The following is a 27,094-nucleotide window of genomic DNA, read 5'->3' as shown; positions in this document are numbered from 1 at the left end:
GTCAGTTTACAGAGGGGAGGGCTGAAACCGGCAGGATCAGACAGGTTTTGTAGGTGTTACAGGGGGCCAAATGACACAGGACAAACACTGTGTCATATAACATACTTTAAAGGAGCAGGATCCATTTTTTGGGGGGGTTAACAAATGTTTTAATGTATCTCATTCTGTACCCATTATTCCTAGTCTATAGGAGTAAATTTATTAATGTTTTCACCCACTATTCACATAGCTTTCACCCAAGATTCATACATTTTTCAGTTCAAAAAGTGTATGATTCCTGCTTAAAAGTTATTTTAATCTTGGGTGAAAATACTGAAAAACAGACACCTAGGCCTGTTAACATTTCCTCTCTGTTTCATCAATACCCAGTCACTGCACATTGCAAAGTGCACAGTCTGTTTGCTTTTCGTAAATCAACCCCTCTGAGTCTGTTGGTATCTATTAGTTTGCACCCATCCCTTTTAGTCTGTATTCATCAGTTCTGTTACATACACTGGTGGGATGTGGTGCCATTTACTCTGATTGGCACCCAATCGCACCTTTTTAACGGACAGACATGCTTGATATGCAGAGCAACAATGTAAATGCCTTGCATTGTGGTGTGCTGCCAAAAATGCAGCATGCCTGATTTTTGGTCTGTGTGGCAAGATTTTTGGTGTATTGGGTGGAGCAATATTTGGTGCATTCGGCAGCCTATTCAAATAAATGGATTGCCCTAACACAATGCACATTAACCCGAAACAACATGTGTTAATGAGCATGCCTTTAATGCACATCAAAAGACAAGGCAGATATAAATGGGCCCTCAAGCTGGCCATAGATGGATAGAATTTTGAATGAAAATTCTTAAGGAAAACAATGTTGTAGGAAAGTTTGTTCAATTTTCTAACCATTAGTGGGTCAAATTGACATTTGTTTTTTTACAGCAGTGACAAGAAAATTTGAAGGAGTAGAAAAGAAAAAAAAAAAGTTTTTTTCTTGAATGAATACATTTCTAACAGTGATAGTGATTCTCGGGGACAAAGTCCATTCTTTCTAAAATCAAATGTTGAAAGCAAACAAAATCTTTCATATGACATTTGAATGTTCTGAGACTTTTTTTGTACAAATTTTCTATCCATCTATGGCCAGTTTTAGTCTGTCTCCGGTATTAGTGTAAATATGTCTTTTGCTGTGCTATACAGACAGGTCTTCCACTGTAAATAACTAAAATAAAATTCAGAACCCTTTGTTAGGTTATTAAACCTGGCAGTTCCTCATAAAATATCTTTGAACAGTAGAACAGTAGAAGTAGAACATTATCATATATGTCATGCAATAATGAACAATGTATCATTGCATGGTTTAAAATCATGCAAGGAGTCACCCGTATATATAAAAAAAAACACTAGAGCTGGCTTGATAAAGATGTTCCTTTGCTTCATGTTAAGATGAGGGGAAGTTTTTTTAAACGACTCCTTAATTTTGTGTTTAACGTTTCATAGTTCACAAGGCCAAGAGTAAAATGAACTCCCTTATCTAGTACATACCGGTACTTTGCAAGGGCTTCCCTATTTTTGATGATCTTGGCATGAAGAGCCGAGAAAAAGATAACGTCAGCAAAGATCAGCTTCAAAATGTACAGTCATGAATAGTCCTACCCATGGCCTCATCTGAATTCGAAGACAAGGGGAGGCAAAAATGAATAGACGTAAACCTGCTAATTTACACCAGTATGTAGTAACGTGCTTTTATAGAACAATCATTAGTAATAAATGAAAAGTCAATATTTAATAATGCAAATGAAATAGCAGGATAAATCATACAAAAATGGGTGGTACATACCAAGCTAATCCATAATTGCTTTATGAGTGTTTGCTAAAGACGAACCAAGAGCTATTCACATCTTAGCTTGTAACATAACATAACCTTTTTATAAAACTTCTGAAGAAAACTACATCCGGTATATACAATCTATTGGATTTCCATGACACTAAACCCCATATACTTGTGGAAGGTTTCAAAGATCAGGAGCCACTCCTCCTAAGAATGTCATAGGTGTCGATAGTAAGGGCGGCTTCTAATTATAACTTTTTAAATTAGAAACGAAAAAGAAAAGATCTAAACTTCTGTCAGGTTTTATTTGTTGTGTCTTCCTGTCCTGTTGAGCCCCTGTTCCCCCAATTCTTGTCTTGGTGTCCGAGGTATAAATACCCACAGCAACCCACATAGCAATGACTTGCTAAGTTATTTCTGGACTTGCCAGGCTTCACAATTTTGTTATACAAAGCCCGCATTGCATGACTCCAGATTAACTTTCTATGCAAACCTTCTGCAAGTCTGCTGCAAGTTCTGGTTTAATTATGTTGTGCAATAGTCATCCCACCACAGGGGTCACTGTGGCTGAATTTTCATGCTGTAGACTTGTAGATCCACCACTGCAACATTTGCTAGAGACTTGCCTTCTTGCAAATTTGCTAAAAAATTGGAAAAGTGGCAACCAGAACTTGTGCTCTGCAAATGTACAACTTGCCAGTGAAAAAATGTGCAGCAAGTTAACAGACTTACAATTCAACACTGCCACAAATTTGTGCCAAGTTATCTTTTCTATCTGAGTAGTGAAGAGAAATATACCCAATGGAGTCATAGACAGCAGTTCTAACCCTTTCCAACTATTCCAATCTAACAAAAAGTGTTGGGGTTGCAATTATATAGGAAATAATGAAACATAAACATATTTCGGTCTGGCCCGCTGCTTTTCCCCAAAGCATACTAATTTGTATTCCATATGTAATATGGATCCTTTCAGGACTCTGATGTAGTTTAAAGCAGAACTAAATTTTGTTGAAACACCACAAACTGAAAAAAACTATTTGATTAATGTTTTTATAATTCAAAGCAAACCATTTATTTATCCATTTATCTATACTTTATTTTGTGGAGAAATCACTTTGAAAACCCCCTTGCATTTCTAGCCATCTTAAAGTGGCACTCCACCCAAAAGGGCAAGCTCCACTTATTTGCCTGTAGATAAAGGAGAAAAAGGAGAGTGCGGTCTTCGTTTTGAAGACCGCACATCTCGTGTCCACCACAAGCCGGCTGCTTCATACAAAACACCTGCAGTGGACAGCATGTGAGAGGAACAGGAACAACGCGATGAGATGACAGATGTGGACCGGACCACTGGCTGACATCCCAAAAATCAGATATACCAGAAGACCCCTGGTGTTTAATGCTTACTTTTTGCCTACTAAATGTGAGTGCAAAATTTTATGTTTTTTACACTGAAAATAAAACCTTTTAAAAAAATCTGCACCCAGAGGCGCCCCTTTCTCTCCTTTTTCTCCTTTATCTACAGCAATCCAGGAGCTCAAGTTTCAGCTCTTTTAAGGTGGCAGCCCTGCATGCGGATCCATCCCCCCCTCCCCATCCCTTTTCCCCTCCCCCTCTCCATGAACTAAAGAACATTTATTCCCTCCTTTTTTTGGTCTGGACAAAGTAGTGCATTCCCTGCACTCACCATATGTAACCTTATAGACTCCTTTTTTTCAAGTGGGAACCTAATATCTTTGATTTGCGCCAAATACTTGTCTTATGTCTATTCCACTTATTTGCCTCCCCTCCCCTCCGCTGTCACATTTGGCCCCTTTCGGGGGGAGCGGGTACCTGGTTTTGACAGATACCAGCTCCCATTTCCGGGTGACTTTGCTGCAGGTAAGTCATCTGGAAGTTCAGCCCCTCTCCTCCTTCCCCCATCCCAGGGCCATTCACAAAGCGCAGCTCGCTTCACACAAATGCGCAGTAAGGAACCAGCTGTGAACCCGCAAGGCTTAATTGCCAGTTTCCCTTACCTGAAATGGTGGCAGCAGCACCCCAGAGCCAACTGAAAAATCGGCCCGGGTGAAGACTGGATTTGTGGACAGGTAAATGTCCTAAAATTAAAAGTCAGCAGCTACAGTATTTGCAGCTGCTGACTTTTAATTTTTTTTCTGACGGGGCCAGGAGCTCCTATTTAAGTAAGGGCAGATAATTAATTTAGCATTTGCTGGCTTGAATCAATCTGCCCTTAGCTCAGGCATGTGAGCAGGAGGGTTGTGCTTAGCTGAGAACGCACTTCTTCCAGATAAAATAAAAAAATGTCCATGAAGACTCCTGAAATTTATGACATAATTTTGGCCTCCGACCGTGTGTATGCTATATCGAACATTTACTGTCAGAATTTCCGCACACAAATGTTTGAGAGCAGGTTCTCAAATTTTCCACCAACAAAACTTGTTGTCAGAAAGTCTGATCATGTGTACACAAGTCCTTCACACAAAAGTCCACGCATGCTCTGAATCAAGCAGAAGGATCTGCACTGGCTATTGAACTTCCTTTTTCTCGGCTCGTCGTACAAGTTGTACGTCACCGCGTTCTCACATTCAAAATTTTGGGCCAACATTTGTGTGACTGTGTGTATGCAAGACAAGTTTGAGCCAACATCCTTCTGAATAAAAACCATGTTTTTTTTGGCGGAAAGTACGATCGCGTGTACGGGGCATTAGTCAAAAGAAATGTCAAGGCAGATCCCTATGATGCAATGTTTTAAACCAGCACAGGGTGAACTCTTTTTTTCACATTTTCTCGCTAAAAGGGGACAATACCAATATTTTTATCAGTATTGGACAGAACTTTTCTTTTATATTGGTCTGTAGACACCATAAAGAATAACTGTCACTGTAGAAGACCTATCACACACCCTGCCTGGGTTTACTCAGAATGTAAGCATATAGTCAATCTAGAGCCAGACATCCATGAGTACAGATTCTCACTGCAATGCTTCCACTCTTTAGAGTACTTGAGATTTAAAATAGTTTTGGAACAATCTAAAGTTTAGTAAATAGTTTTTTATGTCCGGGCATAATACATTTAGAAGGTCAGACACTTTGCTTTCTATAATATTGAGGCACAACAATAAATCTGTCAACCAACAATAGGTATAGTCAAAAATACATAAAACGTGTTATTATACATAAAATGCTAAATAACTCATAATTTTAAATATTCTTTATTGAATATCACAGTTCATTTTTTCCAGCATAGAGCATGGTAAATCACTAATGTTTCTGAAGTTATTTCAAAGTATAAAGAAGGAAAAAAAGCATAATACTTGAAGTGTATGTAAACCCCAACAATGAACTTCTCTTATTTATTCCCTTTTGATTTGTCAAATATACAATTGTAAGTGTTTTGTTATAGATCTTTGATAAGTGTAAAAAATGTGTTGATTTTGCCAATATCTTGTGAGCTTATAACTTCCTGTGCTCTCTGTCTGTGCGCAAAGAGGAGGTATGGAGATGAGCATGGGAGGAGATGAAAATAGGTCGGTGTTCTTCGTAATCCATTGGTATTGAAGTAAGCAGGGCTGACAACACCAGCTCAGAAATTAGGAGCTACAAATACACTGGGGTTTATTTACTAAAAGTTCAAATCTGGTGCAGCTCTGCATCGATACCAATCAGCTTCCAGGTTTTATTGCCAAAGCTTAATTGAACAAGTTGAAGTTAGAAGCTGATTGGCTATCATGCACAGCTGCACCAGATTTTGCACTTTCCAGTTTTAGTAAATCAAACCCTATCAGTTGTCACATCAAAGAGGAAGATAGGAACACACTACATTCCTGGAACATCGCCAATTATTTTTCTGTACTTGTAGAGTGTGTCAAGGGGAAATTTACACATATTACAGATATGTAGGAAAAATAAATATTGTTTTGCCTTGACATACACTTTAACTTTGAAAACAGACAATTCTAGAAATACTTGGGTTTAATAAGTGCTTTGTATAACAATGTTAAAACAGCAGAAGCATATGGTTTGAGAATTTTATAAAAATCTGTCCAAAATAAATGCTAAAAACTTTTATCTGCTGTGACAGACTGATTATAAATCTGCATTAGGAGAACCCACAATCAACCAAGGGGATAAACAGGATATCAAATACTGCTCATGTTCAAATACCCAAGAGGAGAGACATCAAATTATTTATGGACTTACTTAGGGCCTACAGAGATGATCTTTGCCCAGCCCAACGTGGGTTATTATTATGGAAAAATCTTTTTGGCAGAAAGATTTTTCAGAAGTCGGATCGCGCTTACACATCCAACCACAATTTGATGTCTGTGGTAACTTTCATCTAAGCATCAAAAAAAAAAAAAAAATATATATATATATATATATATATATATACATATATATATATATATATATATATATATATATATATATATATATATACACACACACATATATATATATATATATATATATATATATATATATAAAGCCTAACAAGTTATTGCATTTTCAAAGTTAACTTTTAATGTTTTCATTAAAACAATGGATGGTGATCCTGCCATGCACTGGTACTATCTGATATAGGGTACCAACATGCATTGCCACTCTGTCATATGTGCTTCCAATGAAGACAGCAAGTAGCCATTTCAACACATCACATGCAGGCATTCCCCACTGTTGTCATTAAATAAGTTCAATGAAGCTGTATTTACTTCTATCATCCAATAATGTCCTTTTGTTTTTTTAAATTTCTTTGCACATAATTGCATGTTGAAAGTCAATGCAGGTTCACGGGGTAAAAAATGTGGGTTTAAATAAATCACCCCATACTGCTCTGTGTTGTTCTGCAGTAGTTTATGGAGAACTGTCAGTCTGCTGTCAATTTAACATTTACTTACAGAAACTATGTGCACATCCCCTGGAGCACATCTCACTTTCATTAACACAATCATTTTTTTTGTTATTTCTAATAAAAACAGCCAAAATTATATGTATGAAAACAATGTTGTTCTGTGAATATCCTGTACAAATATTTTCACAGCCAGCAAATGTTTAACAGGTTTTACATTTTTCTGAAGCCCAGATACAGTAGCATAAAGAAACAGCTAAAACAACGCAAGCCTGTATACCAGTCCTATAGCGCACAAAACAAAAATCACAAGATCTGTGAAAGCTTTCTATTTACAATAGTCAGAGCAAAGGATAAAAAAAAAACTACAATTACTCCCTGTGGATTTACAAGTTCTAATCAACAATTTCATAAATAGGCATTTGCAGTCATCAATCATCTGCCTTTATGCTGAATTCTTATGGAGTAAATTACTAGCAGAAAGACCTTGCCAATTCAAGTAAGCGAATATTACCCAGTAGGGATATAAAGCTGTCAGCACCAAAGCACTTTTGATTTTACTAAATACTGCCTGGTTATTAGGACAATTTAACCTGTCCACTGCCAGGAGGCTGCCTAATTCCTTGCTATTGCAGTTGCCAGACAATTTTCAACAGCAAATGATTCTGGTCCATTTACCAGATTTAAAAAATATAAAGATATATTAGCAATATGATCACCTCTCCATATCTTTCTTATATTTAAAATGGTATATTTTAAAGGCAAATAATTATGTGCAAAGTCCAATAGTCCACAACAGCCAATAAGCATCAATTTACGTTATTATACTAAAAAATAGGATTGCTTGCTATTAGTCACTGTACTTTGCTGATTAGTATAGCCAATCATTTTTTTTTAATACAGTAGGAAGGAGTTTAACCTGCCATCAGTTTTTTTTTTTTTCCTGTGTACTGTTGGGGAGATTTTTCTTCAATTCCTGCACCACAGAAACAAAAGGAAAGGGGCGGTCCCTTTCTAATGCTGGCCATACATGGATCAAAATTCAGCCATTTGAATTTTGATCCAGGTGTGGCCATTCCCGTTCATGAGGGGTCGATCTATTGATCGACTTTTCATGAAAGGGGTTGTTGGTGTATTTTCATTTGAACAGCGCATGCATGCAGGAAAATCCCACTGTCAGAATACAATTACATAGCAAGGACCAGGGATCCACCACTGGCTGAATGAAAAAATCAGAGCAATGTATGGCCAGGTTTTAGAGAGTTGTTACCAAAACAGGTGTCTCCATTGGAAGATTTATCTTCACCTTCTGTTCTGCTGAAATTTTTAGGATTTTTTGTCTTGCAAAAGAAATGCACTAAGAGTGTGATTTAATAAGAAATATCAATGGGAGCTTTAGTTTTGAAAATCTATGCTCCCTTCAAACACTTTGTCAAACAGGAAAGAAGAGCAAGAATTGGACATGAGACCAAAACCCTGGTACATAAAACTAGGAAAATTCAAAAGGTACCCTTTGGTATGAAATGATATTTGGATGTTAGCATAGGTTCCAATTACCAAATAATCTTTTTCCCCAAAATTAACATACAAAAGTATAATTGTATATGTAGGATATCTACAGACATTAATGATTCAATTGCTGAAACATGAGAGATGCAGTATCCATATAATCTTTCAATTGAAGGACTGTACTACATGCACAAATGTTCACAGTGGACAAATGTGCTTATTCAAGCCCATGGAGAAGGAGGGAAGAACACTTAGCAGAATTCTATCACATGGCTCTCACTAAGAAAACAATAACAATCCATGTAGAAAATTCTAGGCTAGTCAATCTACTTTCTTGCCCCCACCCCAAGAAAACATGGGTAGGAGACATTTACTATGATCAGTTAGCACCTAGAGATAATTAAACAGTTTCTTATCTATTTGTAAAAAGGCAAGATTGGGCAAACATTCTATAGACATTACAATACTGTGCAGTGACTATGAAAGTAAGGGACCAGCCTGGGTTCCGAAAATATCTGTAGGTAATCCTTGGTAACCTATGCAATGTTATGCTATGTTATTGTCTATGATTACCTTAAAATCCCCATTAGCCAGAAGAGTTAAAAACATTTTTTTAATAAAACAGCTCATCTCCAAGATGCATCCAAAATCAATTGTTCAGTACAGCCCTGTCAGATTAACGTGACATTAGGAATAGCATTTTGGGACAATTTACTAAAGGTCATAATGTTCCTGCCAGACCAGAGACACCAGTCGTTTTACAGTTCTTTTAAGTTCCCTACAGCCTCTTCCTGTATAGAAGTGAGTCCTTGGTACATTACATGGCTGGTTGAATGTTTTGTGACGCATGGTATGTCTTAACCTGAAAGTAATCAATATATGTTATTATAGTCATTTTTAATATATTATTGTAAATACACATCCAATATCTCCTAATGGAGAAGATGTATGAATTGGGAAACACAGTGAGTGTTATCCTTGAGTGTTAAAGCACATTTGTACATGATTGTATTGATATTTTAGTTGGGCAGTGGGTCTTTGAGATTATATGTGATATATTGAAACATATGATACACATAATTGCATGGACTTTTTCTTTTAAATGATGTTAAGTCTTAAGAGTAATAAAAAAGGTTTAGGTATGTTACAATCTATGATATTCATATGTTAACTTAGCACCTAAAAAGTTCTATAAATATGTAAGAATTGATTGTTTCAATATTATAGCTTGGTGGGATATGGTGCCTAGTTAAACCCCCAGCCCTGTATAATTCTTATGACAGTTAGCCTGGCCTTTAATGACTCGAATGTCAGTTTATTCCTACAGAATTGGCTGAAATTAAAGCCACTGATGGCCCTATCAGCACTGCCAAGCTCGACAAAAGTCAATTTCAAAATTGTTGGCCTAATAGAGACTGCATCCAAATAGATACAGTCACTGTTCAGGTATTCAAACAGCTGGCAGTGCTGTAAATGTCTGCATACAATAACCATCAGGTAGCGATTCCTCCATCCACAGTGTTTAGCTTGGACAGGGAAATCAACTGATTACTCTAGTTCAGCCTTCAGAACAACTAATCAAGATGGTGCATGTATGTCTAGCTTTAGGGGAACATACAAAATATACATTTACTTTTTGGCCTGTTTGATTGTTATGCATAGTCACAAGGCTTCTATAAAACTTGCGGTATTTAGTAAATCACGCTTTATTTTCTTGTATAGAAAGAATAAGAGGATTACATTGGTCCATAAAGAATACACTTAGTATATTTCTTTACAGCACACTTAAAAAGAAGGTTCCATTTAAGACTAAGCTTTTTGGCGGCACTAGTCAAAACCAATAACCATTTCTTTTTTGCCAACAGAGCTGTTGTCGGGAAGTCACTAAATAGATGAAGTTATAGAATTTAGAAATTGTTGGATGATCTTGTAATTTGTGTTGCTGACCCATATTTGTAAGTTTATGGAGTAACTCAAATGTTAATCATAATCATAATGCATAAAAACTAAAATACTGGCTGGCGTACTTGGAGATTTTGGCATTATATTTAAGCATGACTGAGCACCGTGCACATTAACATGCAACTTAGCCAATGAGGCTACTTATATTGACACAAAAATACTATCACGAGGTTCTCTAATTTAATTATTTAACATTAACTTGTATGTCACATGCAAATCATTTAACTGATCAGTGATTACAATGATTCGATACACATTTCTTATAATATAAGAAAGTTTCAGGCTGCAATTAGACAGTGATTTCAAGGGGAACTGTCGTAAGAGAAATGCTTCTGCTGCCATTTTTGGGTCACAATCAGGCTGTCATGTTGCTCTTTGCCATCAGTATTTAGTATGGTGCAGATCTAGAGCAGCTACACACCCTGTGATATTGGAACTCCCACCCTGCACATTGGTTCTGGGTCAGTAACTTACTATGTAGTGAAGTTGGAGGATCAACATAGCAGAAGGAGCCTGGGAACACCAATACACATATTCTTGAAGCAAAGACAACTTTACAAAGATGGGGGTAAACCTTCACCAACTATCTGCTACACTATCTGTAACACAATAATCAGGTAAGGAGAGTGTAAACCAATGAAGGGTACCAAATTAAAAAAAAATTAAAACAAACCTTAGCATTTTTTGCTAAGGTTTATTAATTATTATTATTTACTATTATTACTATTATTATTTATTAATTAAAAAAAAAATGTAAACAAACCTTAGCATTTTTTGCATATATCTACCAGCATGATGAAAAAGTTACAGGACTAATTTATATTACTCATCAGGTTCGATACACGAAAAAGCTGGGATTAAAACTTGCATCCCTAATAGACCATAGACCCTGGGTATCTATTGCAAAGATATGATATATAATCTTTCATCATCACTTACAAAAAAGAATAAACTAGAATTAGAATATAACTAACTTCATATGTTGAATAAGGTCTACCCTATAAGTTCAAGAATCATCAATTAGAAAAACTCAGAAAACAACTTTTAAATTGCAGGAATCTTTAAATTATGCAGCACAAAAAAAAATACTTTTAATGATACAATCTTTTATTGCAACATTTTGTATTAACTACTTGGCAACCACCCACAACAGATGTACTGCGGCAAGGTGGCTCGGCTGCGAAAATTGCCATACCGGTATGGCGATTCGTGCATTAGCATTCCCATTGGCCAGCGGGGAAGCCAATCAGCGGGTCTGGTGGACTCAATGTCTGCTGGCACCTGCGATTGTTCCCCACGGAGACAGAACGGGGATCTGCCAAAGTAACAAGGCAGATCTCTGTTCTGTCAGAGGATAACACTGGTATCTGTCTTCCTGCTAAGACGGATCTGTGTGTTTCCCCATTCACACAGTCCCCCATACAGTCAGTAATCACAAACAGGGAACACATTTAACCCCTTGCTCTCCCCTGATGTTAACCCCTTCCCTGCCAGTGTCATTAGTACAATGTCAGTGCATATTTTTAGCACTGATGTATTAATGTCACTGGTTCACAAAAAAGTGTCAAAAAGGTCAGTTAGGTATCTGATTGCAGTTCCACTAAAAATCGCTGATCGCTGCCATTACTAGTATAAAAAAAAATTAAAAAAGAATAAAAATGTCATAAATCTATCTCCTATTTTGTAAACGCTATAACTTTTATGCAAACCAATCAATATACGCTTATTGTTTTTTTTTTACCAAAAATATGTAGAAGAATACATATTGACATAAACAGATGAATGAATTTGTTATATATATATATATATATATATATATATATATATATGTATATGTATATATATATATATATATATATATATATATATTTTTTTTTATGTATTATAGTAGAAAGTAAAAAATATTGTTTTTTTTTCAAAAATGACGGCCTTTTTTGTTTATAGCGCAAAAAAATAAAACCGAGAGAGATGATCAAATACTACAAAAAAAAGATCTATTTGTGGGGGGACATTAATTTTGTTTGGGTACAACATCGCACGACCCTTTCAGTTGTCAGTTAAAGTAACGCAGTGCCGTGTAAAGAAAAATGGCCTTGTCATTAAGAGGGTAAATCCTTCCGAGTGTGAAGTGGTTAAAGAATCATGTCTTTCAGAAATCTATTTCACTAAATGGTCATTTCAATCAATCAATGAATGATTTGTTTCATCAAAAAGGGATTAATGGCCCTGGTACAAAAATTCTAGTCAAATTGGACCAAATTGATCTTTTAACTGTTGCGGTAAATAATTGTGTTTGAGCAAAAGATTCTTTGAAATGATCGGATCTACGACAGATTAACCACTTTTCATTATATTTTTGGCCTGTAATAACCTTGGAATAAGCAGTTATACACGTGAATTATTAACATTTACACATTTGATCCCCATTTCCTTATTATTGCTCAAACTTGCTTATAGTACAAAATTGCCAAGGGTGCCATTTTGGACCCACATTATAACAACTGGGTTATAAATGTAAGTGACACTTTGTATAATAACAGCATGGATTGTCATGAAGAAAAGAGGATGCCACTGGTCTGCTACACATTGAAAATTTTAGAATAAAAAGATGCAAATGTACATAGATTAAGCTTTTATAGCAGATAAGTACTTTATTCATAAAAGCCACTGACATTTATTTGGAAGGCTGAATATCATATAAAGTTGCATTGAGTTTTCCAGACCATCTAGGAGCTTTTCTAAATGACGTGCGGATGGGTCTACATAAACATATACACACACAGTGTGCAAATATATCAAAGCCCAACTTACACTGACCCATTTTTAAACTGGGGCTCGTTAAATGTTAAGAATAATTGGTAAATTCTGTTATGATAAACACATTTTACTTCCAAAGTACACCCTCACGAAAGTGTTTTACAAAAAGTAAAAATGTTTTAGTTCGCCCTGGGAATGACCTAACTTTACGTTATAATCCTTAAAGACAAACATGTAGATGTATTACTCATTGCGCTTTTTTCTTCACAGGTTTTTCTTTAAATATTTGTCCATGTTAGCCAATGGGAAATTGTATTTGTTCAAAAGCTTAGAAAAAAATGTATTCTAAAATCTGTCAAGAAATTCACAAAAACTAATTAAGATGATGGTATTTTTTACCTAGACGAAACTTAAAATGTAATTTTAGGTACCTTTATTATAAGACACGTTACATTAAGCATCATTTGTATATTCCAATATAGATGGATTCCTAACATAACTATACCATATGTTTTCAACTATAGGAAGGACCATTAATATAAAAATTTTATAGAAAAAAACACACATGTATGAGATATGGTCTAGCTAGTTAAAGTGTGTACAGGAACCATGGTTAGAAATTCTAATCTGAGTTTCTAATTCCCTCTACTTGCAACCAGTTATGTGCCACAATTACATTGGACACGCATATAATAGGCACATGTGATATTCCAACAAGAAGTCTTTAGGGATGGGTGAAAATGGAGTTAACTGGCACAGCTTTCAACTCTTTCTGTGGACACAATCTACAAAACATATTACCAGTGGAGCATCACCTTTTCCCTGCAAAACATAGTATATGGTATACAGTAACCCATCTTAACCAGAATTGGTTGTCAACACATCATGAGGTTAATCTAGTGAAGATTGTTCACTTTGAAAGAGAATGCACTCTTAGTTTAGTAAATAAGGTGATGCAGTGTTCACTTCTGTCATCCAATTCTGTACAGGGAAATATCTTTGTTATATTGTCCTCGCACATTAGAGGACAAAGCTTTACCTTTTTTACTAAGTTTATTGTATTTTTGTAAATTCCAGTCATTTTCAGAGATGCCTCATTCATTATTGTTGGCTATCAATTAGAGCACACACAAAATATCATGTGGGCATATGAATCTACTAAATATAGCAACACCTACATACAACTGACAATATATCATATACAGGTCTATCTATCTACCTATCTATACAATTGTGCTCTTCAAAAAAAAAAAAAAAGATTAAATGGCCCTCATATAAGTTTTGATATGTACAATCGCTATATAGGCTAACAATCAATGACAAAACATTGATAATTTTGCTTAAAAAAAGTGTGCAACATTTTTTAATTCTATACTTTGTCACTTCAGGTAAACTTGAATGGAGGTAATAATTACCATAGGAACAATAAATACATATATATAAATGGAATTCTACAAAACTACACAATTAAAAAGTATAGTACCAAGGGATAACACAGATACAAGACATATTAAGTAGATATAGTTAAAGCACATATGCCCTAATAAAGAAATATGATAAATGCAGAAGGATGACCTAAGGGACTGACCTTTGCTATCTGTTTGAGCAAATGAAAATATTTCAATGCAATGTATGTAGACTAAAAAGGTATAAACACAGAACAATATATATGCTTATAATAAAAACCTTATATATTTCTGATGTTTGAATGTGCAAAACAGAGCTAGGTAGCTCCCATTCTTTATGAGTACCTTTATTTGGAACTTATGGGGCAGTAGAGCTTAAAATATTGTTAATACTAGCATATGTGGAAGAGGTTATATAACTTTCAAGAGGCTATTTATTAAATCTATCATTTTTATTTTTGTCTGAAGAATATATATTCATAAATTAATCAATATACGACATAAGAGTATAGGTTTGCTATACCATATTAGAAAATATCCCCTTTGGGTAGGCCAGTATGGTAAACTGCATTAGTATGTAGGCCATTCAATGTCCTCCTGTGTCATTGCTGCGTGCATTAGTACTATGAAGTTGTATTTCTGAACAGAAAAATTATACAAAATCCCCAAAACACAATCCACAAAACCTATCCGTAAATAATATAATAAATGTTATCATTTTTTTCCCTATGTTTTCCAGTCACACTGGGATGATGTTCTAAACATAGTTTTTTATCCAGGTTAGCAAGAATTTTTTTTTTAAAGAGCCCAAGAATCTGTATATGTAATATCCCCAGTCTGACTGTAAAATCTGCTTTTATTTTTTCAGTGCAATAATTGAATTGCTGGGTGATCAGCAGTCAAGATCAAAGAGTCATCTATCGGCAGCATAGAAGTCCTTATGAGCTGAGCACTTGGCACTGCTCTGTGCTTACGATGTACAAAACCTATTCAACATGATTTCACCTGAAGTGGAATGCTTATTACACTGTGACCCCAGAATTCTGACCCCAGAAAATTTGTAAAAAAATGTGTTACTTTGAGTCTTCTATAAATCTATATATATATATATATATATATATATATATATATATATATATATATATATAGTTCTATGAAGAGTTTTTATTCTTCACAGCTAATAGCTGATAACAACTAATCAGAATTCACTTTGCTAAAATCAGCCCAAAACAAGATAAAGTCTGATTTACTACTATGGGTTACTACAATGGAGAATTAATACTTAAGAATGAGGCCTCTTTATTGCATAAAGCTGTTTCTCTAATTAGTTAGGTACTGCATGACTTAGCATTCTTATCAACAGGTACATTTTCAAACTATATAGCGACTCGTCCATCTGGTGAACGCTTTAACAGTTTTGTCCCTATAATGCTTTACAATTTTGTCCCTGCATTCCCACAGTCATCCCTTCAGTATATGACTGAATTCATACTCCAAGCACACTTTACAAATCACTCTTGGTCCCAGCCGTCCTCCAGGTGCAACCTTTTGCACTGACTGCAGGTGTTTTCAGTCATTGACTAATCCTTCAAAGACCAGTTCAGCCTATATGCAGGTTGGTCATATAGACATAGTGAAATGTAAGCACCAAAACACATATTACAAAAGTGCTGGGTTTATTATATGGGAATAATAAAAAATATATATATTTTTGTATGTATTGCCCTAGATTTGTATCTGTCTATTAAATGCACATTAAGCTTATTTTTATATTTTTTTTATACTTTTTATAAATGTTTTATGTATTGAATTGTATTGTAACTGTACTGTCTGCCCTCATGTTGTAAAGAGCTGTGCAAACCGTTGGCGCTATATAAATCCTGTATAATAATAATAATATTAATAATGTAAAAAACAACTTTCATCTCTGATATATGTTTTATAGAAAAATGCTAATTACCCGCTACCTTTGTGTAACTACTAACACGCATATTTAAATAAGCATGTTCTAACATGACTGTTGACCTAAGTATAATAAGGTTTTTGTGATTTCTCATGCTGAGAACATCTAATCTTTATTTGGACCTCCCAGTTCTATATAAATTATTAATTCATGCAGCTAAGTAAAGCAATCCATAGAAATTATCGAGCATACAATATAAAGACTGTCAATGCCTAATTTGAGTGCTAGAGTCCAATAAAGGTTTGGTGATAAACGTAAAAAAAATCATCAGCTGTCTTAAAAAAAATATATATATATATCCTTCATCTCTTCCCAATTGGCCGTCAACTTGTCTTAAAAATGAGTTAAAACTGACACTGTAGGAAGGTACCTTTCAATTCAGCAAAAGATTTATGTTTGGCTAACCAGTACTGTTTTCCTAGACACACCATACTTATACTATAAACACAAGATGGGAAAAGAGGGTATACATCAGCTTTAGGTTGGAAGCCCAAGTTGTATACAGTAGGCACAGTGCCTAACTGAGCCGTCTGTCTCTGTCTGGTGGTTATAATCATGTCCAGGTTGTGGCTGAAATCTCATCGGAAAAAAAAATCTGCATTCACCACTAGACCACTTAGTAAACTGGGTTAAAGTCCACTTTAACACATGGCTGCATTGTCAAGGCTCATGAATAAATTGCAAACTTTTTTGTGTTGTTATTATTGTAAGTCAAGTTTCCCTTTTCTTTCTCTGGTATGGCAACTTAATACTAGTCACCGATGCAAGACAAATCATTTCATTGATCGTACATAATGTATAACATCTACTTGTTTAGGCAACCAGTTTAGCGTCACTACATGTCTGTACACTGTCCTTCGAAAAACCAAACACAGCCGATTTTGCCAGTCCAGCTTCATACACCAAAAGTAAAACAATATATGCTGTATATAAAACAACTTCCATCAACATTATTTTTATAATATTTTTGTAAAATTTTATTATTGGCAAAAGGGATTCCCCGAGGGTTAAAAAAGTGTTAATTATTCGGCAAAAGCGAGGATATTTTAAAAATATTTAATTTAAAAATATGGATTTTCCAAACAGTAAAAACACTGAAAAAAGATCAAATCCAATTAATTTTATTTGGTGTAATTGGGTTTTGAAAGGCCCCAAGAGAGGGCTTTTTATTTTTTGAACAAAGAAAATTAAGAGGGGTATAAAAAAAGGCTTTTCTCCTACACCATAGCTATATACAAAAAAAAAAAGTATACAAGATACTGAATTAGATTCCACAAAATAGACCACTGATAATCATTACAGCCTTTAAATTGAATGGCTGTTTCCACTAAAAGCTTCTGGTCTGAAATCAAACAAGTAAATCAATTATCAAATAACATTAAATTATCAAAGATGTCCGCCCCTAACTGCTTTAGAATTGAGTATCCTTCTCACTTAATTAAATATGTATTTCTGTCCAAAGACATACCTCAAGAGTGAGTTCAAAACCAACGGAAAAGCAGAATGGAAACATGCAGTACAGGTTAGGCTGCATATTTTATAATAGGTAAAACATTGCCTCCTACAGTACATGCTTCTTTCAAAATCAAGAGTATGTATTTCAACTTTTAAGGTTGTGCTCCAAATTAAAATATAAGGTGTGCTTCTTAAAGTGTCAGCCATTACTGGAGCTTCAAAAATACAGGTTAATGTTTGAAAGAGTTGTGTAAAGTCACAGAGGCCTAATCCAGCGTCAGAAATGTAACGCCATCCTATAGTGAACATGTCAACTTCCTTGAATGGAACTTTGTGTTTACGCCATAAAGTGGGGGTGAGGCTACCCTCTTGCTTATCAGTGTAGATGTAAAAATCAGTAGTCACACATAAATGGACGGTGCTAATTAACGAGTAAAGGTATTAGTCTTGCTAAACAAGAGCAACAACTAAAATAACGTGAAATCCGCACATCTATTTTATCCATACTGCAATATCTGTAGATCGGTACGAAGTGTAATAAACTTATCAAAGGTAATGATAGTTGTAAAGAATGATAGGTGAAACAAGAGAGTGAAAGACTGAGACTCTGTAGTCATAGGATTGTAAATCTCTAAACACAGGTTGACTAGAGATATATAAAAAAAAAAAATCTGCGTATTACTTGTTACTGACAAAACAGACTAGGCCATACATCCTTCAGTTTGCTCATTTGCATCTATCTACATAAAATAATATAAAATGTGTAGTCCATATATCTATATCTATATCTATCTATATATCTATATCTATATATATATATATATATATATATAGATAGATAGATAGATAGATAGATAGATAGATAGATAGATAGATAGATATTGCACAAACAGTAAAAATGAACCATGATTGGATAGTAAACCAAGGAAAAAGCGTGAGACATTCATATCATAAGGTCAGCGGGTCCTCCCTAGACATGATCATATATATACAGAATATCATAACTAAGTCATCATATAACTTTGTTTAAAATATATATGCTGTTTTAGATTATATTTTTTAGCATATCTTCCTATATTTTATATACCTAAAGTGTATATAATAAAAAATAAACAGAAAAGTAAATAATAAAAAAAAGGTAATGATATCGGCAGGAACAGCAAAGCACTAGACAGATAGTTGCCATAAAATGCGAAACCTAGTTGTATATATTTTATATATTAGAACAGACAGAAAAATATTTCAATTTTCCTGACCATAATTTTTACCGTAGAAGCGTTTTAGAGTAAAATAGTTTATCTCTACTTGTTTTCAGTGATCTTCTTAAAGAAACTGTTTTCTGGACAGAGCCTAATGTCTGTATTAACTGTTCCTGTGCTGTAGTATCAGTAGCACACGGCAGAATTTAAGTCACCACATAGTGCTGCACAATCACAGAAGCACAAAGTGTGGTCTGTCTGCAGATTTGTGACGTTAATTAGAAAACTAAACACTATCGGCCAGATGAATCTATACATGATTTTCAAATGATTAAAGGGCAACGGTCAGAGCAAGCACAAGGGGTCATTCGTATTAGCAGAGCCACATGGCACAATCCAGGACGTCTGCAAGGCGGGCAAACGACTGACTCGGAGCAGTATTAACCTAAATATCACGTCTCCTGGCACCAGGGTTATTTACACGCCTCGTCCTCAATTTAAGGCTGCATTTGGGGTTCTCTATGTAAACTGAGCTCTGTGTGGATGTACAAGTGAAACTGACTGCACAGTTTAACACTGACAAACTAAGAAAGGTATTTTCTGTGGTGCAAAAGGTGTATGTACGTACCTACCTACATCATATTATTAATAACTATGCTTTTACATTTAATAATGCAGAGGATAATAAATAGTTGATTTCACCTCAGTCATTTAAATGAACATAAATAGGTACTTATAATGTCAAACTAACTATATACTGTATAATTTATATATAAAAAAAGATTTTCTGACCTTTATCTAGTTCACCAATAGGTTATGCCATTATATAATTATATACATATAAATATATAACGGTATGATTGTATAGTAAATGCATGCAAGCATATATACATATATCAATTAAATACCCTTAATGTTTAGAATGTTTAATTCAAAGAGTCAGCCTAAGTCTTTAACTAGCTACCACTCATTAACAGTCTATTGATACTTAAATATTCACAACTAACCTGTTTTTATGTTCTAAAAATGATTGCAGGTATTTATAGAAAATGCCAATTTATTAGGCTTCTTACATCTTTTTTAAGCATTAAGAGCACAGAGTAAGTTGGAAATGTATTCTTAGATGGATAATGTATAACTTAGATGTAGTAAAACTGGAGCACATAAAAAAAAAATAGCCCCAATTTTTTTTTTTTTTTTAATCATAGTATACCTTACTCATACACAAATTATTGATTAAGTATTAAATAAAAGAATACTTATATTGTCTCAGATCATTTTAATTGATAATTATATTAATAGGGCTCTCCATACAGTTCACCATACAGAATTAGGGGGCTTATTCATGCAACGATAGGCAATGATGGCAAATCCAATACAATAACCCACAACCATTCAACTGCATAGCTTGAAAATACAATTCCAAATTTATGAAAAACATTAACTGCAACTTGTGTATGTTGACTTTAAACAGAGACGGCAATCAGTACAATCAGATATTGTCACCTTCAGTGTAGATTAATGATAGCTACCAAAACCGCACTTCATGAACATTTCACAGAATACATAGGCAAGAAGTGAAAGCAGGAAAAGAAATTAGCTGCAAGCTGTCTAGGAATAACTAGAAACATTTAGATCACAGTGACACACAGCTGCCAACAACTCAACTCATAGTGGCACGGTGCCTACAACATGCCAACCCTTGGGTCACCCCACTCTTCCACTTGCCACAAAAGAACATGAGACTTACACTAACTTCCTGTAATGCAACACCAAAGAGGAAAATCCATAGTCAACATGAACCCTGACACTCCAAGTCATTGTGTTGTTGTTGCCAGTTTGTTGTGTATACATTAAAAACGCTGTTATATTACCTCCTACGGATTTGCTAAGCAAGCCGTTCGGTCGTCCTCTGGCTCCTAATGGACTACCGTTCTGTTCCAATCTGGCCACTTTGATTGGAGGAGGACTTTTAGTATCTGGACTGTTGCTTCGACGGTCCGGACTGTCCCTTAGACTGGGACTATCGCTTCTCATCTCCATACTGTTCTGGTTTGGGGACAATGCTTGTCCGGGCAGATCACAGTAGTAGGGGTCTAAATGGAAAAGTTAGAAAAGAAGTAGAAGCATATGGAGAGGGCTTGCTGGAGCTCATATATTCCTTTGGGTATACAAAGTAGATAATAAATGTAGCTCTAATGCAAAATAAGTGTCTACTTCTAGCCATAAACAACTCTTAAGATTTCACAGCGAAATAATGACTATAATACAAAACTCAAATAATTACAATAATTAAAGCTTCTCACTTTTGTCTTATAATTAGCTGTGACCTATATATCTATCTACCTAGCTATCCATGCAGCAAATATATATGGACAATTTAATATATATATATATATATATATATATATATATATAGTAATAATATATATATATATATATATATATATATATATATATATATATATATATACAAATATATATATATATATATATATATATATATATATATATATATATATATATATATATATATATGTATATATATATATATATATATATATATATATACAAATATATATATATATATATATATATATATATGTATATATATATGTATATATATATATATATATATATATATATATATACACACATTATACACATTCATACAGGGCATCTTACATTAACGTAATATATTTTGTTTAAATCTATCTGTCTATATATCTATATAGATATAACTGTATATATATATAGATAGATAGATATATATATATATATATATATATATATATATATATATATATATATATATATATATATATATATATATATGTACAGAGAGAGAGATAAATAGATATACATACAGATTCATACAGGACATCTTACATTAACTTAATAGATTGCCTAGGCCTAAAAAAGTAACCTTCTTTTGCACAATGCCAACATGTTCTTTATATTAATTGCTAAGGCCTATGCTTAATCTACAGAATTATCTGAAAAAACAACTGAATGTAAATAGGTCTATACAAGTCTATATAAGTTACCTATGGCAGACAATATGAATATAAGTCCATGCAGTGACCCCAGAACCTGTAGCTGGGCAAGGCTGAAGTGATATGCTGCAGAATGACCAGAATTGTTCACAAGTTATAGAAAAGAAACTGCCATAAACTTTAAGAGCAACTTCCAAGTAGTAAAAAAAAATAAGTGTATGTATATTTATATATATACACACATAGCTTGCTTCATTACACAGCAATAACACTGCATTCAAGGAGGGGGGCTAGGATGCTCAGTGCACACTTTTACAACTCTAAAGAAATACAGAGGTCACAAAATAGAGTTAAAAAGAGTCATGAGGCAGTTTTGTGTTAGCTACTTACTGCTTAATGTCTGTCTGTAGGTAGCCTGGGATGGGCTAAAGCCTTGCCCATGGATCATAAGTAAAGACTCCAGGTTGGTTACGTTTGTCTTCCCTTTTTTTCCCCTTTTTTCTCCTCTCCTTTCTGTCTCCCAGGCAGCTGTGTAGATATGCTCTGTCCTATTCTCTTCCTTATTGCCTTGTAGATGAGGCTAGGTGTTGAGCAGAGTGGAGAGGTGGCAGCAGAGCTCACAATCTGTCTTCTATTGGGACTGTTTCAAGCAACTCTTGGCCAAGAAGCAATGCAGGGGCACTTGAAGATGTGGCAGAGTGGCACCATTCACTTGGAGAACCCCTTCTGATGGCTGCAAGCGAGGAACAAGGTCAACACACAAAAAAAAAAATCAGGATGACAGCCCCAATGTCTCTTAGTCTGCCAGAAACACAAAGTGACTGGCACAAGACACAGAGACAGCGCTGATTATTAGTTACGTGAAGTCCTGTTGGGGCTGTCCTTGCTTTCCTGATATCAGCTTTTTTTTTTTTTCTTCAGTCTTTCTCTCCCACACACCCCCATGCAGACTTGATCTCATGCAAGTATGTATGCAGCTATTAAAAAGAAGAAGACTAGAGACAGAGGATCTGATTCAGATATGGGGAGGGGAGGATCAGGACACAGGAAGGAAAAAAAAAACACACACACACACACACACATACACACATCTACAGGAGGAGGGAGACACACACAGAGGAAGGACGACTAACCTCATCTGGATTTGCTGCCCGGAGAAAGATCTTTATTACAAGATTATTCAGTTTTTTGTTTTGTTTTTATCCTAGTGGGTGTCAGGGACTGTGGAGGTGAAGAGGAGATGCCAGTCTGTGCCACCTTAAATTCCTCTCCAGACACGATCACCGGGCAAGGTTTGCCATGGCAGAGCACATGACCTATTTCATTTACTGGACTGTCCGGACTACGCGACGGCGCTGGAGCGATATTGTGTGTGTTGTGTTAGGAGACATTATTGTGTTGTGATCTGCATGCAAAGCTTATCCCTCTGTTACTTTTCTTGTGTTTTGTACTTGTACTTCAGCCGGTTCCAAGGTAATATTCGGTGGGGATGTCTACTTATTGTCAATGATTTATTAAGGAGGTTGCAGCAATGCATGTGTTTTATTCAGCTTTATACTGTAGACAAGTGATTGTGTGATATACAGGACTATTCACAGTCATGTATTGCTTTAATAAGTGCGCCTGGCTGCTCCCTCTGATCCACACTGGCTGTGCTGCCAGGATTGTGGCTCTATAGGGTGGCCATTCACAAAAGACCACTGGAGTTAGCCATTATCAAGGGGCAGAAAATGTGTGTGCAACAACAAAATAAAAGTTTGTTTTGTTTTTATTCCTCCCTCTCCTGCAATGTTTATTATTTATAATAATAATACAAATATATATATATATATATATATATATATATATATATATATATATATATATATATATATATATATATATATATGCATGCCCCACTTTTAAGTACACAATGGGTTTCATTTACTAAAGCTGGAAAGTGCAAAATCAGGCTCACTTCTGCATATAAACCAATGAGCTTCTGACCCCAGCTTGTTCAATTAAGCTTCGGTAATAAAACCTGGATGCTCACTGGTTTCTATGCAGAAGTGAGCCTGATTTTGCACTTTCCAGCTTTAGTAAATAAACCCCATTGTGTACTTAAAAGTGGGGCATGCCTGTATATATATATATATATATATATATATATATATATATATATATATACTTTTTTCTTTCTTTTTTTTTTCTTATTTATTTTTAAGAAATATTATTGGAAGACAATTTTTTATTTTTTTGGCAAGCCCCAAAAAAGAAGATAGGCCTCAGCTTTAAAACTTAGCCATGGCATTTTATTTATTTTTTTAAATGGGAGATTGCCACAATGTACTATTTATTCCATCTGTAATCACTTGACTTATTTTGTACATAGCACTATAAAGTACTGTGATCCTTGTCATGATTCCATGATTGCACCTGGCTGCTCCACAGTGGATCAGATGTGGTTCTATAGGGTTGCCAGAAGTTCATTAAGATAGCCATGATCAAGGGCCAGAATATATGTGTACAATAGCAAAGACAATTTGTTTATTTCCCTCTTTTATTATATATATATATATATATATATATATATATATATATATATATATATATATATATATATATATAGTTTAATAATATCATAAGAACACAAAAGAAGAAACTGGCAACAGCTTTTCACACTAGCCATAAAATAGGTAGATAGGTTGTTTAATAATATCATAAGCAGACAGCCTATTGGGCTAGCTCTAAAAAATAAGAAAAAGGTCACAGCTTTTCAAACAAGCCATGGCATTCTTTTTTTATGTCAGATTGCCACAATCTGTATGTTTCATGTTATCTGTAATCATTTGACTTGTAATGCATATTGTACTAGTACTCTGCTTCTTCTGGCTGACCCTTGCATGGCTTGATGTTTGCACCTGGCTGCTCCACAGTGGATCAGATGCCACTAATGTGGTTCTAGGGTAGCCAGGAGTCAACTAGCCAAAAACAAGGGCATTGACTAATTGTAAAATCACAAAATAAAGCAAAGATTTCAGGGGTTTTTCCCTACCCATGAGCTTTTATTAATATTGGTTATGGAAACAACAAAAAAAAAAAAAAAAGAAAAAGAAAAGAAGCAACAACTTTACAAACTAGCCAATGCATATCTTCTATATCAGATTGCCACAAGCTATAGGTTTCTTCCCATCTGTAATCAGCTGATTCCTTTTGTATATAGAGTATTATACAGTACTGTGTTCCTTCTAGCTGACCCTGGTCAGGGCTTAATGATTGCACTTGGCTGCTCCACAGTAGCTCAGATAACACTAATGTGGTTTTAGGGTTGCCAGGGGTCAACTAACCCAACACTGGTTTAAGTAGCCGAAATCAAGGGGTATTGATTATTTGTAGAATCGCAGTATATATATATATATATATATATATATATATATATATATATATATATATATATATATATAAAGATTTGCCTTTATTTTCCCCAGGAACACGTATTAATAATATGACTTATGAAGACAACCTTTTGGGCTAGCTCTAAAACAAGGAAATATGCCACAGTTTTACAAAGTAGCCCAGTAGGGCTGGAAAGCAGCCAACCTGGAGGACCCTGTGTGATTCCCAGCAGCCTGTCAGCAGGTGCTCAGTACCTGGGTGTCTGAACATCTGCTGCATGATATGATTCCTGCAAGCAGGAAGTCACAGCAGATTGCCTCCTTGATATCATTGCATTCAAATGGTCTAAATATATGTACAGTATTTTTAAGTCCCATGTTTTTCTCACCCTCCTACATGTAAAGATTGCTTGGAGCTTGTGTACTACATAAACCCAATTATAGAAAATGTCACAAAAAATATATAGGTTTTTTTTTTTTTATTGTGTTCCTAGGTTGTGTATTTTTATTCTGCAGTATTATAGATGGCTATGTATAAAATAATGATGTGTACATTTTCATATTCTAATAACTGAAGGCTTACAGTATGTTACGGCAGTACAAGCCTGCGACAATTAAAGATCAATAGTTGTAACAGCATATTAAAACTGTAATTAATTATCTGCATGTATTTACAGCCTGCACGTTGTTCTAATGTACACTCAGTAGAATAGGTTCACTGCACAGCATGCTGTCTATAGAGCTGCAACTCCTGAGTGACGTCATAGCAGTTCACCCCGTCCCGCGGAGGAGGCATTGTTTAAGGTGGACCGGGGTCACCGATATTTGGGATTACTGCCACCCGTACAAACGTACATACGGTTTGCTTTGGCATTGGTGCCATAAGATTCTATCTACCTACCAGGGCAAGATTTTAAATATCGGGCTACCTACTATAAAAAAAAAATAAAAAAAAAAAACTGGCAACGAAATCTGCAGGGTTTCCTTAAAAAAAAAAAAAAAAAAGGCTGCTGTTATAGCTGTGCTTGAGTTCCAAACCCATACTGTAAAGTAAGTCTGTGACTCCCTTTTAATATAAGGGAGTATGTGTTTACATACATACATGCACCATGTGAAAGAAGCAGCATCCATTGTATTACAGCTGAAATGACCACTGTCAAATTCATACTTACATCAGATATACTATATATATATATATGTATATATATATATATATATATATATATATATATATATATGTTAATAAAACTGGTACGTCTTTACACACACACACACACACACACACACATATATATATATATATATATATATATATATATATATATATATATATATATATATATATATATATATATATATTATTACATGTGGCAGACTTCTTTATCAGTTACATATTATTAAAGTGCAATTGAAAACAAAATGAACACTTCAATAAAAGTCCTAACTAAGTTGAAAGTATAAGCTTTATTAGCTCACTAATAAGTAAAGTTCATGCCACTCCTAGAAACATGCAATTATAGAGATCATGTAAAATGTCCTACCTTGTAGTCTGTAGGGCGCCCCAATTGTGTACATGAAATGCCAGCTCCTTTGGCTACACACACCCTCCACAAAGAGGAATTGGTAATAATACTGGGCTTCCTGGCTCCCAACAAATATAAATAATTGTCTGAGACTCACATTGAATTGTTGCTATCTGATTGGTCGCAATTATTGTATGTTGTGATTGGGTGAACTGTGGCTGCTGATGATTAGATAGATAGAAAGATCGATAGATAGGTAGGTAGATAGATACATAAATAGATAGATA

General features: G+C 34.8%; 1 protein-coding gene across 5 annotated transcripts in view; it reads right to left on the bottom strand.

The window, feature by feature from the left end:
• The window catches only part of SATB2 (SATB homeobox 2), a 254,032-nt gene extending 227,151 nt beyond the window's left edge, over positions 1–26,881 (bottom strand). The window contains exons 1-3 of one of the 5 annotated variants that reach the window (XM_077448434.1): positions 26,826–26,881; positions 22,301–22,643; positions 20,789–21,010 (exon numbers count right to left, since the gene is read on the bottom strand). In XM_077448434.1, coding sequence (XP_077304560.1) covers positions 20,789–21,010; positions 22,301–22,358 — 280 coding nt within the window. In that variant the 5' untranslated portion in view covers positions 22,359–22,643; positions 26,826–26,881. Of the gene's footprint in view, positions 1–20,788; positions 21,011–21,961; positions 22,084–22,300; positions 22,913–23,043; positions 23,312–26,825 lie in introns of those variants that run through there. The other 4 variants (XM_077448435.1, XM_077448436.1, XM_077448437.1 and 1 more) reach the window with 4 other exon arrangements.
• Between the last annotated feature and the right edge of the window lie 213 nt (positions 26,882–27,094).

This window comes from Lithobates pipiens, unplaced genomic scaffold (genome assembly GCF_037356315.1).
Source record: "Lithobates pipiens isolate NorthernLeopardFrog02 unplaced genomic scaffold, aLitPip1_a1.2 Scaffold_22, whole genome shotgun sequence".
Lineage (NCBI taxonomy): Eukaryota > Metazoa > Chordata > Amphibia > Anura > Ranidae > Lithobates > Lithobates pipiens.
This window is presented reverse-complemented; position numbering and strand designations above follow the sequence as displayed.